This window comes from Ruditapes philippinarum, unplaced genomic scaffold (assembly GCF_026571515.1).
Source record: "Ruditapes philippinarum isolate M1 unplaced genomic scaffold, ASM2657151v2 ctg231_1_1_1_1, whole genome shotgun sequence".
Classification (NCBI taxonomy): Eukaryota; Metazoa; Mollusca; class Bivalvia; order Venerida; family Veneridae; genus Ruditapes; species Ruditapes philippinarum.
In genome coordinates, this window is record NW_026863152.1 from 263,169 (window position 1) to 273,906 (window position 10,738).

General features: G+C 33.3%; 1 protein-coding gene across 1 annotated transcript; it reads left to right on the forward strand.

The window, feature by feature from the left end:
- Positions 1 to 4,420: 4,420 nt before the first annotated feature.
- On the forward strand, positions 4,421 to 8,091 carry LOC132721275 (uncharacterized). The gene is made up of 5 exons (XM_060705554.1): positions 4,421 to 4,484; positions 4,660 to 4,713; positions 5,134 to 5,270; positions 6,237 to 6,392; positions 7,921 to 8,091. Exons 2-5 carry the CDS (start codon positions 4,670 to 4,672, stop codon positions 8,016 to 8,018), a joined length of 435 nt encoding a protein of 144 aa, XP_060561537.1. The 5' UTR covers positions 4,421 to 4,484; positions 4,660 to 4,669; the 3' UTR covers positions 8,019 to 8,091.
- Positions 8,092 to 10,738: the final 2,647 nt, after the last annotated feature.

Genomic DNA, 10,738 nt, shown 5'->3' on the forward strand with positions numbered 1-10,738 from the left:
AAAAAGAAAAAAGATATGGAATGAAAAGAAAAACCTAGCGCATCAAACACAAACTACGGTGCTCTTAAAGTGACATCCGTGACACATCTTTTTTTATAAAAGAATGTAATAATATTTTGTATTTTCCAAATGGGTTTCGTAAAAAATGTAATTTAATTTCGTATAGACATAAAGCTTTATAGTTTTTCAAAAATCAAAGAATTCTATGCCACGTAGAACATTTTTCTCATCATTTTGGATGCAGTTTCGATACGAAATATCCCAAAATGTCGAAAGTGGCTAACATTCTGACAGAAAATCACTATAAATAGGGCAATTATCATGAAAACATTTTTATCCTATTTATGTAAGTAAGCTTTATCTATTATGCCACGCAGTGTTGAGTTCATAGACAGTACATGTAATAGACATAGGGTTATTCTTTACATTTTCATGTACATGTAATGTTAAATTGCACTGAATTGAACTTTGCATACTGCTTTTAAATTACTTTTACCGTGTGTCATTTATTAAAGAATGCTTCTTCGATGCATCTGTCGAATTGATGACAACAGAAACATTTTACACGAAAACTGCATGGGAAACGGCGTGAGAACTAAGCTATAAGAATAAATTTTCTTGCTCCAGGAAACCACGCATTGATCTTGACGGGACTTGAACCCATACTGCCAGCAAGCCTTAGATTACTAGTTCAAAAGTTATTTTGTAAATAACACTGCACCTTTACCCTGCTAGAACTGAAATGAATTAACCCGAGTAGAGCCGAGCCTGGCTGAAAACCCGTGTAGTCTAAGCAGTCTCTACCGTTGGCTTATTAAATTTAATTTTTTATCTTGATAATGGACAGTTCCAAAGATTAGAGCATGAAAAGTCCATTTTACAAATTCAGCATGCAAATCTGTATATAACCAGCATCAGCACAGCCTGCTGTTTTTTGCCAGTCCGCATAGCTCAATCGGCTAGAGCGCGAGACTTGTAATCTCGAAATTGTGGGTTCGATTCCCGGGCTGGCCAACTAAAATTACTAATCAGTCTTTCGGATGAGACTTTAAATCGAGGTCCCGTGTATGGGTGCTTAAACACTTGGCACGCTAAAGAACCAGGAAAAGCTTCTGGAATTGGGGCATCTTTCCGTATCTGTAATTGCACTATCCTCCAAAAAATCTAAAATGACTAATACTCTTCTGGAGGACTCGCCCATATAGGCAACGGTGGCGAGTGTAAATAAACGCAAATACACACACACACACACACACACACACACACCTGCTGTTTATATTTAATCCATTATTTTTCGTAGTCCATCACTTCAAGTATTATAAGTCAAGTCATGCCAGTTTAAGAAATAAAATGCGTAATTTGGCAAAATGCCCCACCAGGTTAATATATAGTATATATGCAAGGAAAGTGTGAAATATATTTCTCACATTCAATACGCACATAAAACGTTTATGAAACGTTCATGTTTTGCAGAAATAAGGTAATTCTATTATAAATACAAAATGAAAAGACGAAAGAACTTTAAATTCAAAATTTCCCTAAAAATTAAATATGAGCTTTTTAAAATTTCAAAGCGAACTTAAAAGGACGAACACTGATCCCCGTTTAGTTTGCGTAACTATGGTTGTATAAATACCAATTCAAAACATATTTGTTAAAAATAGCCTCCTTACAATAGTAAGGAAACGGCACATTTTTACAGTCTGCCCTTTCATAAAGGGGCGGATAACTCTTTGTCCCTTTCTTGTATGAGAAGGGGAATCCTGTGATGCGTGTGTGTGGTCGCACGGTCACTTTTCTTCCAACATGTCCTCGATGCGTGTATGTGGTCGCACGGTCGAAAATTTTAGATTTAAAAGCCAACCAAGGACTTTTGACTTTTTATGTTACTCATAAATAGGAGAAATAAAAAACACAATTAAAACATTTTTACTCCTCTTTTAACCCCTAATTAGGACTTATAAGCCTTAAATATTACGACTTTGTAACTCTTAATAAGAAGAATTTAAAACCTATGAAATTATAATTAGAACTTTGTATGTCTTAATTAGGCGTTTAGAAATAAAATCTTAATAATGACTTTGTAAATCCTAATAAGGAGCTAAATTAAAAGGCCTAATTAGGAGATCCAAATCCTAATTTCAACTTTGTATCTCCAAATTGGTTTTTATACAGTGTACTTAATTAGAAATTTATTTCTCCTACTAATTTTACTTCTAATTAGGTCATACAAGGCCTAATCAGACTTTTATTTCTCCTAATTTGAAGTTTAAATTTTTACTTTATATTCTCCAAATACGACTGTTTAGATTCATTATTCAGAGTATCAAAAGTATAGTAAAGGTTTGTTTCATTTTTTCTGCTGATTAGTACGGAATGCCGTTAGGGCCATCACCTATGAATGTGTTGATCTGAAACGCGATAGTACGATGGTGAAAACGCGAAATCACGAAACTACGATGATGAAAACGCGACAGTACGATGATGAAAACGCGACAGTACGATACTACGATGATGAAAACGCGATAAACTATCGTGTTTTCACCGTCGTACTGTCGCGTTTTCATCATCGTAGTTTCGTGATTTCGCGTTTTCATCATCGTACAGTCGAGTATCGCGTTTCAGATCAAACCATTGATAGGCGATGGCCCTAACGGCATTCCGGAATGCCGTTAGGACCATCGCCTATGAATGTGTTAATCTGAAACGCGATAGTCGATAGTACGATGGTGAAATCACGAAATCACGAAACTACGATGGTGAAAACACGATAGTACGATGATGAAAACGCGATAGTACGATGATGAAAACACGACAGTACGATGGTGAAAACGTGATAGTACGATGATGAAAACACGACAGTACGATGGTGAAAACGCGATAGTACGATGATGAAAACACGACAGTACGATGATGAAAACGCGATAGTACGATGATGAAAACACGAAACTACGATGGTGAAAACGCGACAGTACGATGGTGAAAACACGATAGTTTATCGCGTTTTCATCATCGTAGTATCGTACTGTCGCGATTTTATCATCGTACTTTCGCGTATTCATCATCGTACTTTCGCGTTTTCACCATCGTAGTTTCGTGATTTCGCGTTTTCACCACTGACTATCGACTTTCGCGTATCAGATCAACACATTCATAGGCAATGGCCCTAACGGCATTCCGTAGATTAGGGGTAACATAGCCTAATTTTGAGTAAAGTTTTCACCTAACACTACTCACTTCAAGATCAATAATCACTGATCACTTCTATGTACATGATCATTTTTCACTGAACATACCACGCTTCAAGATCAATAATCACTGAGTAATGCTCACCACATGATCATTATTCACCTAACACTTCTCGCTTCAAGATCAATAATCACTGAGTAATTAATGCTCACCACATGATCATTATTCACCAAACACTACTCGCTTCAAGATCAATAATCACTGAGTAATTAATGCTCACCACATGATCATTATTCACCAAACACTTCTCGCTTCAAGATCAAGATCATTATTCACCTAACACTTCTCGCTTCAAGATCAAGATCATTATTCACCTAACACTTCTCGCTTCAAGATCAATAATCACTGAGTAATGCTCACCACATGATCATTATTCACCAAACACTACTCGCTTCAAGATCAATAATCACTGAGCAATGCTCACTTCACGATCAAAATTTCACTGACCACTACTCGCTGAACACTGCACGCTTCAAGATCCATTATCACTGAGAACTACTCATTTCAAGATCATTATTCACTTTCTTTTGTCTAGCTTCCATTATTGAATTTATCCATTTTCAATTTTAGGGATAAATAGATGAAAATTCAAAGTGAGTCAGCCAGAAGTATAGACCCTGGTCAGACTTGGTTTCCCGGACAGAAAACTGGTCACAATTTGGTTCAAGCAGGGTAAAGGACATTATTGCCTCAAACATGAATAAATACTATTTACTTTTTTAGAAAGGTCAAACATGAGTTTTATAACGTCTAAATGATTTTAGAGCATACAAGATGTTTGTTGCCCGAAGAAAATAGTGCTAAATGTAAAAGGATATGTCGTAAAAGTAGTTTATTTAATGTAAATAATGTATTTTGACTTCCATGAAAATATTAAATCACTATATATGTACGAATTGCCAAAAAGCAACAGAAAAAAAAGATATTTCAGGTAATTGGCCAATGAGTAATGTGTTGAAAACTATAAAAGAATACAAAAATAGATATATTTTGTGAAATAAAAATGAAAGCATTTCCGTAGCATAATGGGCCTTTAAGGCTTAATTACATAAAATAATCTGATCATATTTGGAATTTTTGCGCCGTGTCAGAGACCTTTAAGGTCATTTGAAGGTTTAATCAAATATTTCGTGTCGTTCGTGTCATACGTCAGGAAATCAGGTAAGTATAAAAAGAGTGCTACTTTAGGCATGTTCTGATAGTACAGTATACAGGACTTGCATAAACACACCGAGGTCAGTAGCTCTATTTGGTATTTCTCGACACATTTTATACAATAACGTATTAAAAGCTTAAGAATTTTATGCCAAATTCTATTGATAAAATAGAATAACGTTGTTTTTTTTTAATTTATATTAAGTTAAGTTTGATATACATGTATATATTTTTGCACTGATTTCTGTATTTTAGATCCAGTAAAATGCTCTTTCTGTTGCTCCTAAGCGTTGTTGGGCTGTCTTATAGGTAATATGTTAATTTTTTTTCTCGCCTAACGTCCATGAAATTTGAAAATGTATTTTAAAGTTTGTAAGTTTTGGAAAAGGTTTACGATACAAAATCATCAGATTCTACAATAAAATAATTATATAGTTAACATCTTAGGTGAATGCTATGATGCGCACGTTATTGTTACAAACGAAAAAAACGGATATTCCTCATTCGGAACACCTCGGTCAAATTCAAAAAGTCTTATTAACGTACTTATCAGAGCAAAGCCGAGTACGTAGTTTCGATCTAAGAAATAAACTTATTTGAGACTGTTGAAATGTTGGCTTTTGAACTGTACAATGAGAAATAAATGTTACAATTATGGACATTTTAAAATCTGGATATTACGAAATTAGATATGCGTAAGAATCAACCAATGGGAACGATGTATTTTAGTCAGGTTGTGCTGCCACATGGCCATGACTTAAAAGTGGTTGTAGACAAAGCATTTGCAAGGTTGGATCACAGCCCTCAGGATGGCATAGTTACCGAAAGCGAATGGGACATAATAGCTTTAAGAGCGGATGCAGATAGTAAGTATTAACCTTTGGCTTGTGTATGTTGTTCTATTCTTTGAAAGCGGCCTTCAGTTTTAATATTTTGTTGGAAAAACAATACTGTGTTGTTTCAAACTAATTATTTCAATAATTTTACTTTGAAAAAAAAACAAACTGCATTATATCATTAAAATGGAGAAAACAAAAATCCCAAAAAGAATTAAAGCTCCAAACGGCAAAATTAAAAATTTGACAGACTCGGTTTTACTGAGCGTGTTCATGGACGGTTCTGTTAAGTGCAAACTACCGTTCACGCCCCCTAGCACCGGCTTAAATAGAATTCAACATTGAAACATGAAATGGTAAAATTTTGAATTTAGAAACATCCGCAGTTCATACGGTGGATATCATGGAACCTTCAAAGTGACACAGTAGTGCCATTCCATGAAAATGACAAATAGTTAAAACTAAAATACCACAAACACAAGCTAAACGATTTTAATATAACATCTCTGGTTGATGCCTATTTTTTACCGGCCCGATTTCTATATGTAAATAAGTAAAGCAGACGATCAATTCCCGATCTTCTTATTTTAAGGAACGAAGGGGTTTCCTTATTGTTTATGTTTTTATCGTCTTTCACTTTAATACTTTTGATATAAAAATGATATGAAACGATGAAACGAAATATCTTTAAGTAACACAATTAATTTTTAGAAACTTCAAAGACCGCTTTAATGTAGTCGAATGCAGTTGGCATAGTATGTTTTTATAAGTTACTGCAAATATGACTTCACCGTCATGTACAAATTTTCTTTTCTATATTTATCATTGCCGTATGGTTATTATGTGGTACAGTGTAGCTTATTTTAATATTTGGTAGAAGAGTGATCCATCGAAAGCAGTCTCGGTTTGATTGAGTCTGTACATGAGGGATAATGAAAAAAAATGCAACATTGATACTGATACTGAACAAAATTGACATGTCGCATTGTTTTGTAGACGATACGTGTGTAACAGAGGCGGAATACGCCGCAACTAGTTTAGCGCATGCGCCGGAAGTTGCTACCAAGCTGTTTCATTTCCTCGACCACGATAAAAACCAATGTCTTACAATCCCGGATATGCAAGCCGATTATCATATGGTCGACCATAACAGTAAGTGAGATAAAGAACATGCTAGTCCTCACAAATAATTCTTTTTTTTCAATTGCCACTCAAGAAGCCCTTGTACCACATTCTCTTGTTATTATGTCGGTTTTATTATAACTTAGCAAAGCAATGGAGTCACAAGGTTTGTCATGTCTTGTTAGTAATTGTATTTGTATTTCAAAGATATGAAGATTTGTTTGGGTTATAGCAAATATTAAAAATATACCATTTGAAGCCCCTTATTAATGAATGGCGGTTTTCCTCAGTTAAATCGACACATGCTATACAAGGCAAACAGGGTGATTATTTGTTTGGTTGTTTGTTTGGTTTTACGAAATAGGAAAGATGATTTTGGCTAACCTCGGATACTACGAATAATTTCAAAAGCAATGTTTACGATAAAACATAGTTTAAATATGGTTAGAATAAATAACATCACCCACATTCCATTTCAAAAATATCTCAATTTATATTGATACAAGGTCATAATTTCATATAAATCCATACAAATATCCATATAAATTCATACTAAGGTCACTTAAATTTGACATAAGCGTACTTTGAAGTAGCATCTGGTGCCCTTTACCTTTTAAGTATTTAACAAATTCCATATTTCTTCAAATATTTACTCTGAAAGGGACTCCACTAAGGTTTTTGACATGATGGGATTGGAAAATATTTTCCGAGATTTGTGTACGGTTTGATGTATTCTTGGAGCAATAACTAGTGTGCATATTTACACACCCTTCCCTCTCAACGTTTTTTTTTTTCAGAATTACAATTTTATTGTGCAAACAATCTAAAAATCTCCTTTTCATGCTACTTGAGCTAAGAATTGCTAAAAAAAATCAATATTCAATTTAATTTTGAGTATAGTTGTTTAATCATCCTTTGCATATCGTTACATTGTAAGAACTTTCCTTTATCTAATTAAGATTCCAAATTTTATGTTTTTAGGCTTTTTTGGCCCCAGTGGAGCTCCTTTAGTAAATCGGTGATTTATGTATTTGTCTGTAGGTAAAATCAATTTGAGAATTAAATGTGTATATTTATTAGTTATTTAAATCACTAAGCGTCATCATATATTTATCATTTAATGAAGCGAAAAGATAAGAACTTACACTTAAAAGCCACATTAAGCCTCCAAAAAAATTTTAATTCTTAGAAATGGCAGATATCTTAAATAGTGTTTGAATAATGGATTACGAGCATGTTAGATGTTTATAACAGAAGCCAGTAGCGCTGAACGTGCAGTAATAAATGGTCATTAAGGTAGCAAAAAGTTGAACAAAGTACAAAATTTACATACAAAATACTAATGCACTATTATTATACCAATTTCCAACAGAGATGTAGTTGCAGTAAATAGTTATGTAATGGCAAATGTGTATTTCTTTGAAAACTGTAACAAGATACCCAAAAATGAAAGTTTTTGAGAAGTAAATTAAGTAGTATTTCTGAAGCATATTGCACCATTAATATTTAAAAATATATTCATCCGTAGAGTAAGTTTTCCACATTTATATATTTTCAGACGACGGACGGGTAACTCTACACGAATGGGACCAGTACTTTACACATTTGGCACAACAGTTATTCGGACACGGACACAACGGCCATAATGGAAAATAAAGAGATTGAAAATAAAAATATATTTGTTTTCCATTATTTCATACTACACTTTAAAATAAACTGAAAATCTAAAGAGGTATGATTATTTTTGCATTCACAAATGAAAGTTTCTGACGTCATTACTAAATCTCTTTTGAGTAGTGGCGATATATAGGGGTCAATTGTCCGTCGTCTGTCCGTCTGTCTGTTTTTCCGTCAGTAACAAAACCTGTCCGGTTTACTCGTCAAAAACTACTGGTGCAATTTCATCCAAACTACATGTACATGAAGTCTCTCAAAAACAATGAGGACTGCCTCAAAAATCATTAAGGAGTGTCTCAAAAACAATGAGGAGAGCTTCAAAAACAATAAGGAGTACCTTAAACACAATGAGGAGAGCCTCGAAAGCTATGAGGAGTGCCCCAAACGCAATATGGAGTGCCTCGAAAGCAAGGAGGAGTGCCTAAAAAGTAATAAGGAATGCCTCAAAAACTATAAGGAGTGCCCCTAAAACAATTAGGGGTGCCTCGAAGAAACAATAACAATAATGAGTACTTAAAAAACAATGAAATGTACCTCAAAACAACGAGAAATGCTTAAAACACCACTAGGACACCCGAGTAACATTATATATAGTTTACGCCGGCAAAATGTCTTTCGTCTCTGATTTCAATATGGTTGTCGGTGAATTTGCGATATCACTTTTAATTGTAATGGAGCATTTTATCACCTCAAACATACAAAAGAAGTTTCAAAGTTTTAAAATAAATACCTAACAATTATTGAACCCAGTATGTACTTAGTTTTCAACACGTTAAGGTGTGCGTCCAAAAAAAAAAATAGGGATGGATTTATTTAATAAACCGAAAAGTACAATAAGGAGAAGGATAAAATCCAGTACCTCCCGACAAAGTTCTCGGTCCGAAATGCATATACGGATGTTCCTTCCAACGGCGCAGACGATAGCCATAGCGAAGAACATACTTGAAAGGCAGTTAAAACCTAAAGTGTCTTTAATAGAAACAGAATTGCAACAAATAAAGGATGCCATTAAAAAACGGCAGCGCCAATGTTTTCCAGACAAAAAACAGACAGTATAAGTTCAGGAAACAAGAGAAATCATGTACAGAATTCAAAACTAAGCCATACAAGTTGAATATGGGAAACAAACAGACGGTATAAATTACCTCCTCACGTAACTCCTCCTCAATCATAACTGATCAAAATAGACTAGCCCTAAATAAATCAAACTGATTTTATAACATATAACAAGATTATAAAAATATTTCCTGATGCTTGTCAGTGTAGAATTAATAAAGAAGTAATTTTACCACAAATACATGTTAGTAAGAGTCAACAATGATAGGAAAATGTTATTATACACCACCATGAACTAAACCTTCAATCATAATATCAGGAATGATAAATAATTCAATTACAATGATATATATTTTTTTCAAAATAAATATATGATATAAATTAACCTTAAATACAGTAAACATACAGGAGAAATAAAAAACATTGTTAATCATAAAAAGAATTTTTTCTTTTAAAGTTACATCCATTCCCTCAAATATCTAAGGATCATCTATCGTTTTAACTTTATTACTTCATGCAAGATAAAAAAACAGTAATCACTGATAACCATTATGTGATCGTTATTATATCAAACACGAGAAAAAAATAAAAAAGGGTGTCTTCTGAATTTTTTCTTTATTAACTACTTAAAAATTTAAGACGCTTACCTTTGACTAGTCAAATTTTATAACAACATAATACATATGTTTTTATTTTGTTCACAAAACTTCAGAAGTACTACAACGCTCTTAAAGTATATACTCTTTTTTGTAAAGCAAAATGGCACAAAAAGATTTTATAAAGTTAATATGTCCACTCTATTACATAAAGAGAGAAAAAAGGTTAAAAAATTAAGTCTAGGAATGTTGAAAATAAAAGCTGAAAATATAAAACTAAAAGACCATACCACTCTTTAGGGGAGAAAGGAAGGCTTTAAAATGAAAGATGTTCACACAAAAATAATATTTTAAACCATTTTTTATACATTAATTAACTCCACCATTAACTATTACATGTTGCAAATAAAAAGAAAATGATACACCATCTAAATTGAATACTTAACATAAAAAACTAGAATAAGAAATGATAACTAAAATGAGTAATGTTAACTAAAATAAGTAATGTTACTAAAATGAGCAATGTTAACTAAACTAGAAATGACAACTGAACCAAGTAACAATAAAAAAACAACAACAAAAACAGTAAGACAATTGTGAACAACATGGACTCAAAATAAGACCTATCTATCCGCACAGTCTCATTAATAAAATTCACGCATCACACATACACCAGTGGAAACTGTGCATCCTATATGGATCAATGTTGCTCACATTTTTATAAAATCTATGTTCTTATAACATGATTCAAAAATATATTCACAACTACTCTGATAAAAAAGGCAATCAACATAAAACCTAAAAATATATAAACCTTTTGGAATGATTAAATCAACATCATGTGGAATGATTAAATCAACATTATGAATGTTAACAACAAAAAAATTGCTGTTGTTGCACCAATGTCACAGAGGGAGGGACAACAACAGCAAAATCAACAACAGCAAATCTAGCAGCAACAACAACAACAACAAGCACTAACATCAGTAGGGCATACCACGAGATTACAACATGCAATTGAAGAATTAAATTTACAACACAGGCAAC

Excerpts from the sequence above, each read along its gene's own strand:
- LOC132721275 (XM_060705554.1), top strand. The coding sequence starts at position 4,670 with ATGCTCTTTCTGTTGCTCCTAAGCGTTGTTGGGCTGTCTTATAG. Across the intron at positions 5,271-6,236 it reads TTTAAGAGCGGATGCAGATA|ACGATACGTGTGTAACAGAG; the intron begins GTAAGTATTAAC and ends ATTGTTTTGTAG. Across the intron at positions 6,393-7,920 it reads TCATATGGTCGACCATAACA|ACGACGGACGGGTAACTCTA; the intron begins GTAAGTGAGATA and ends ATATATTTTCAG.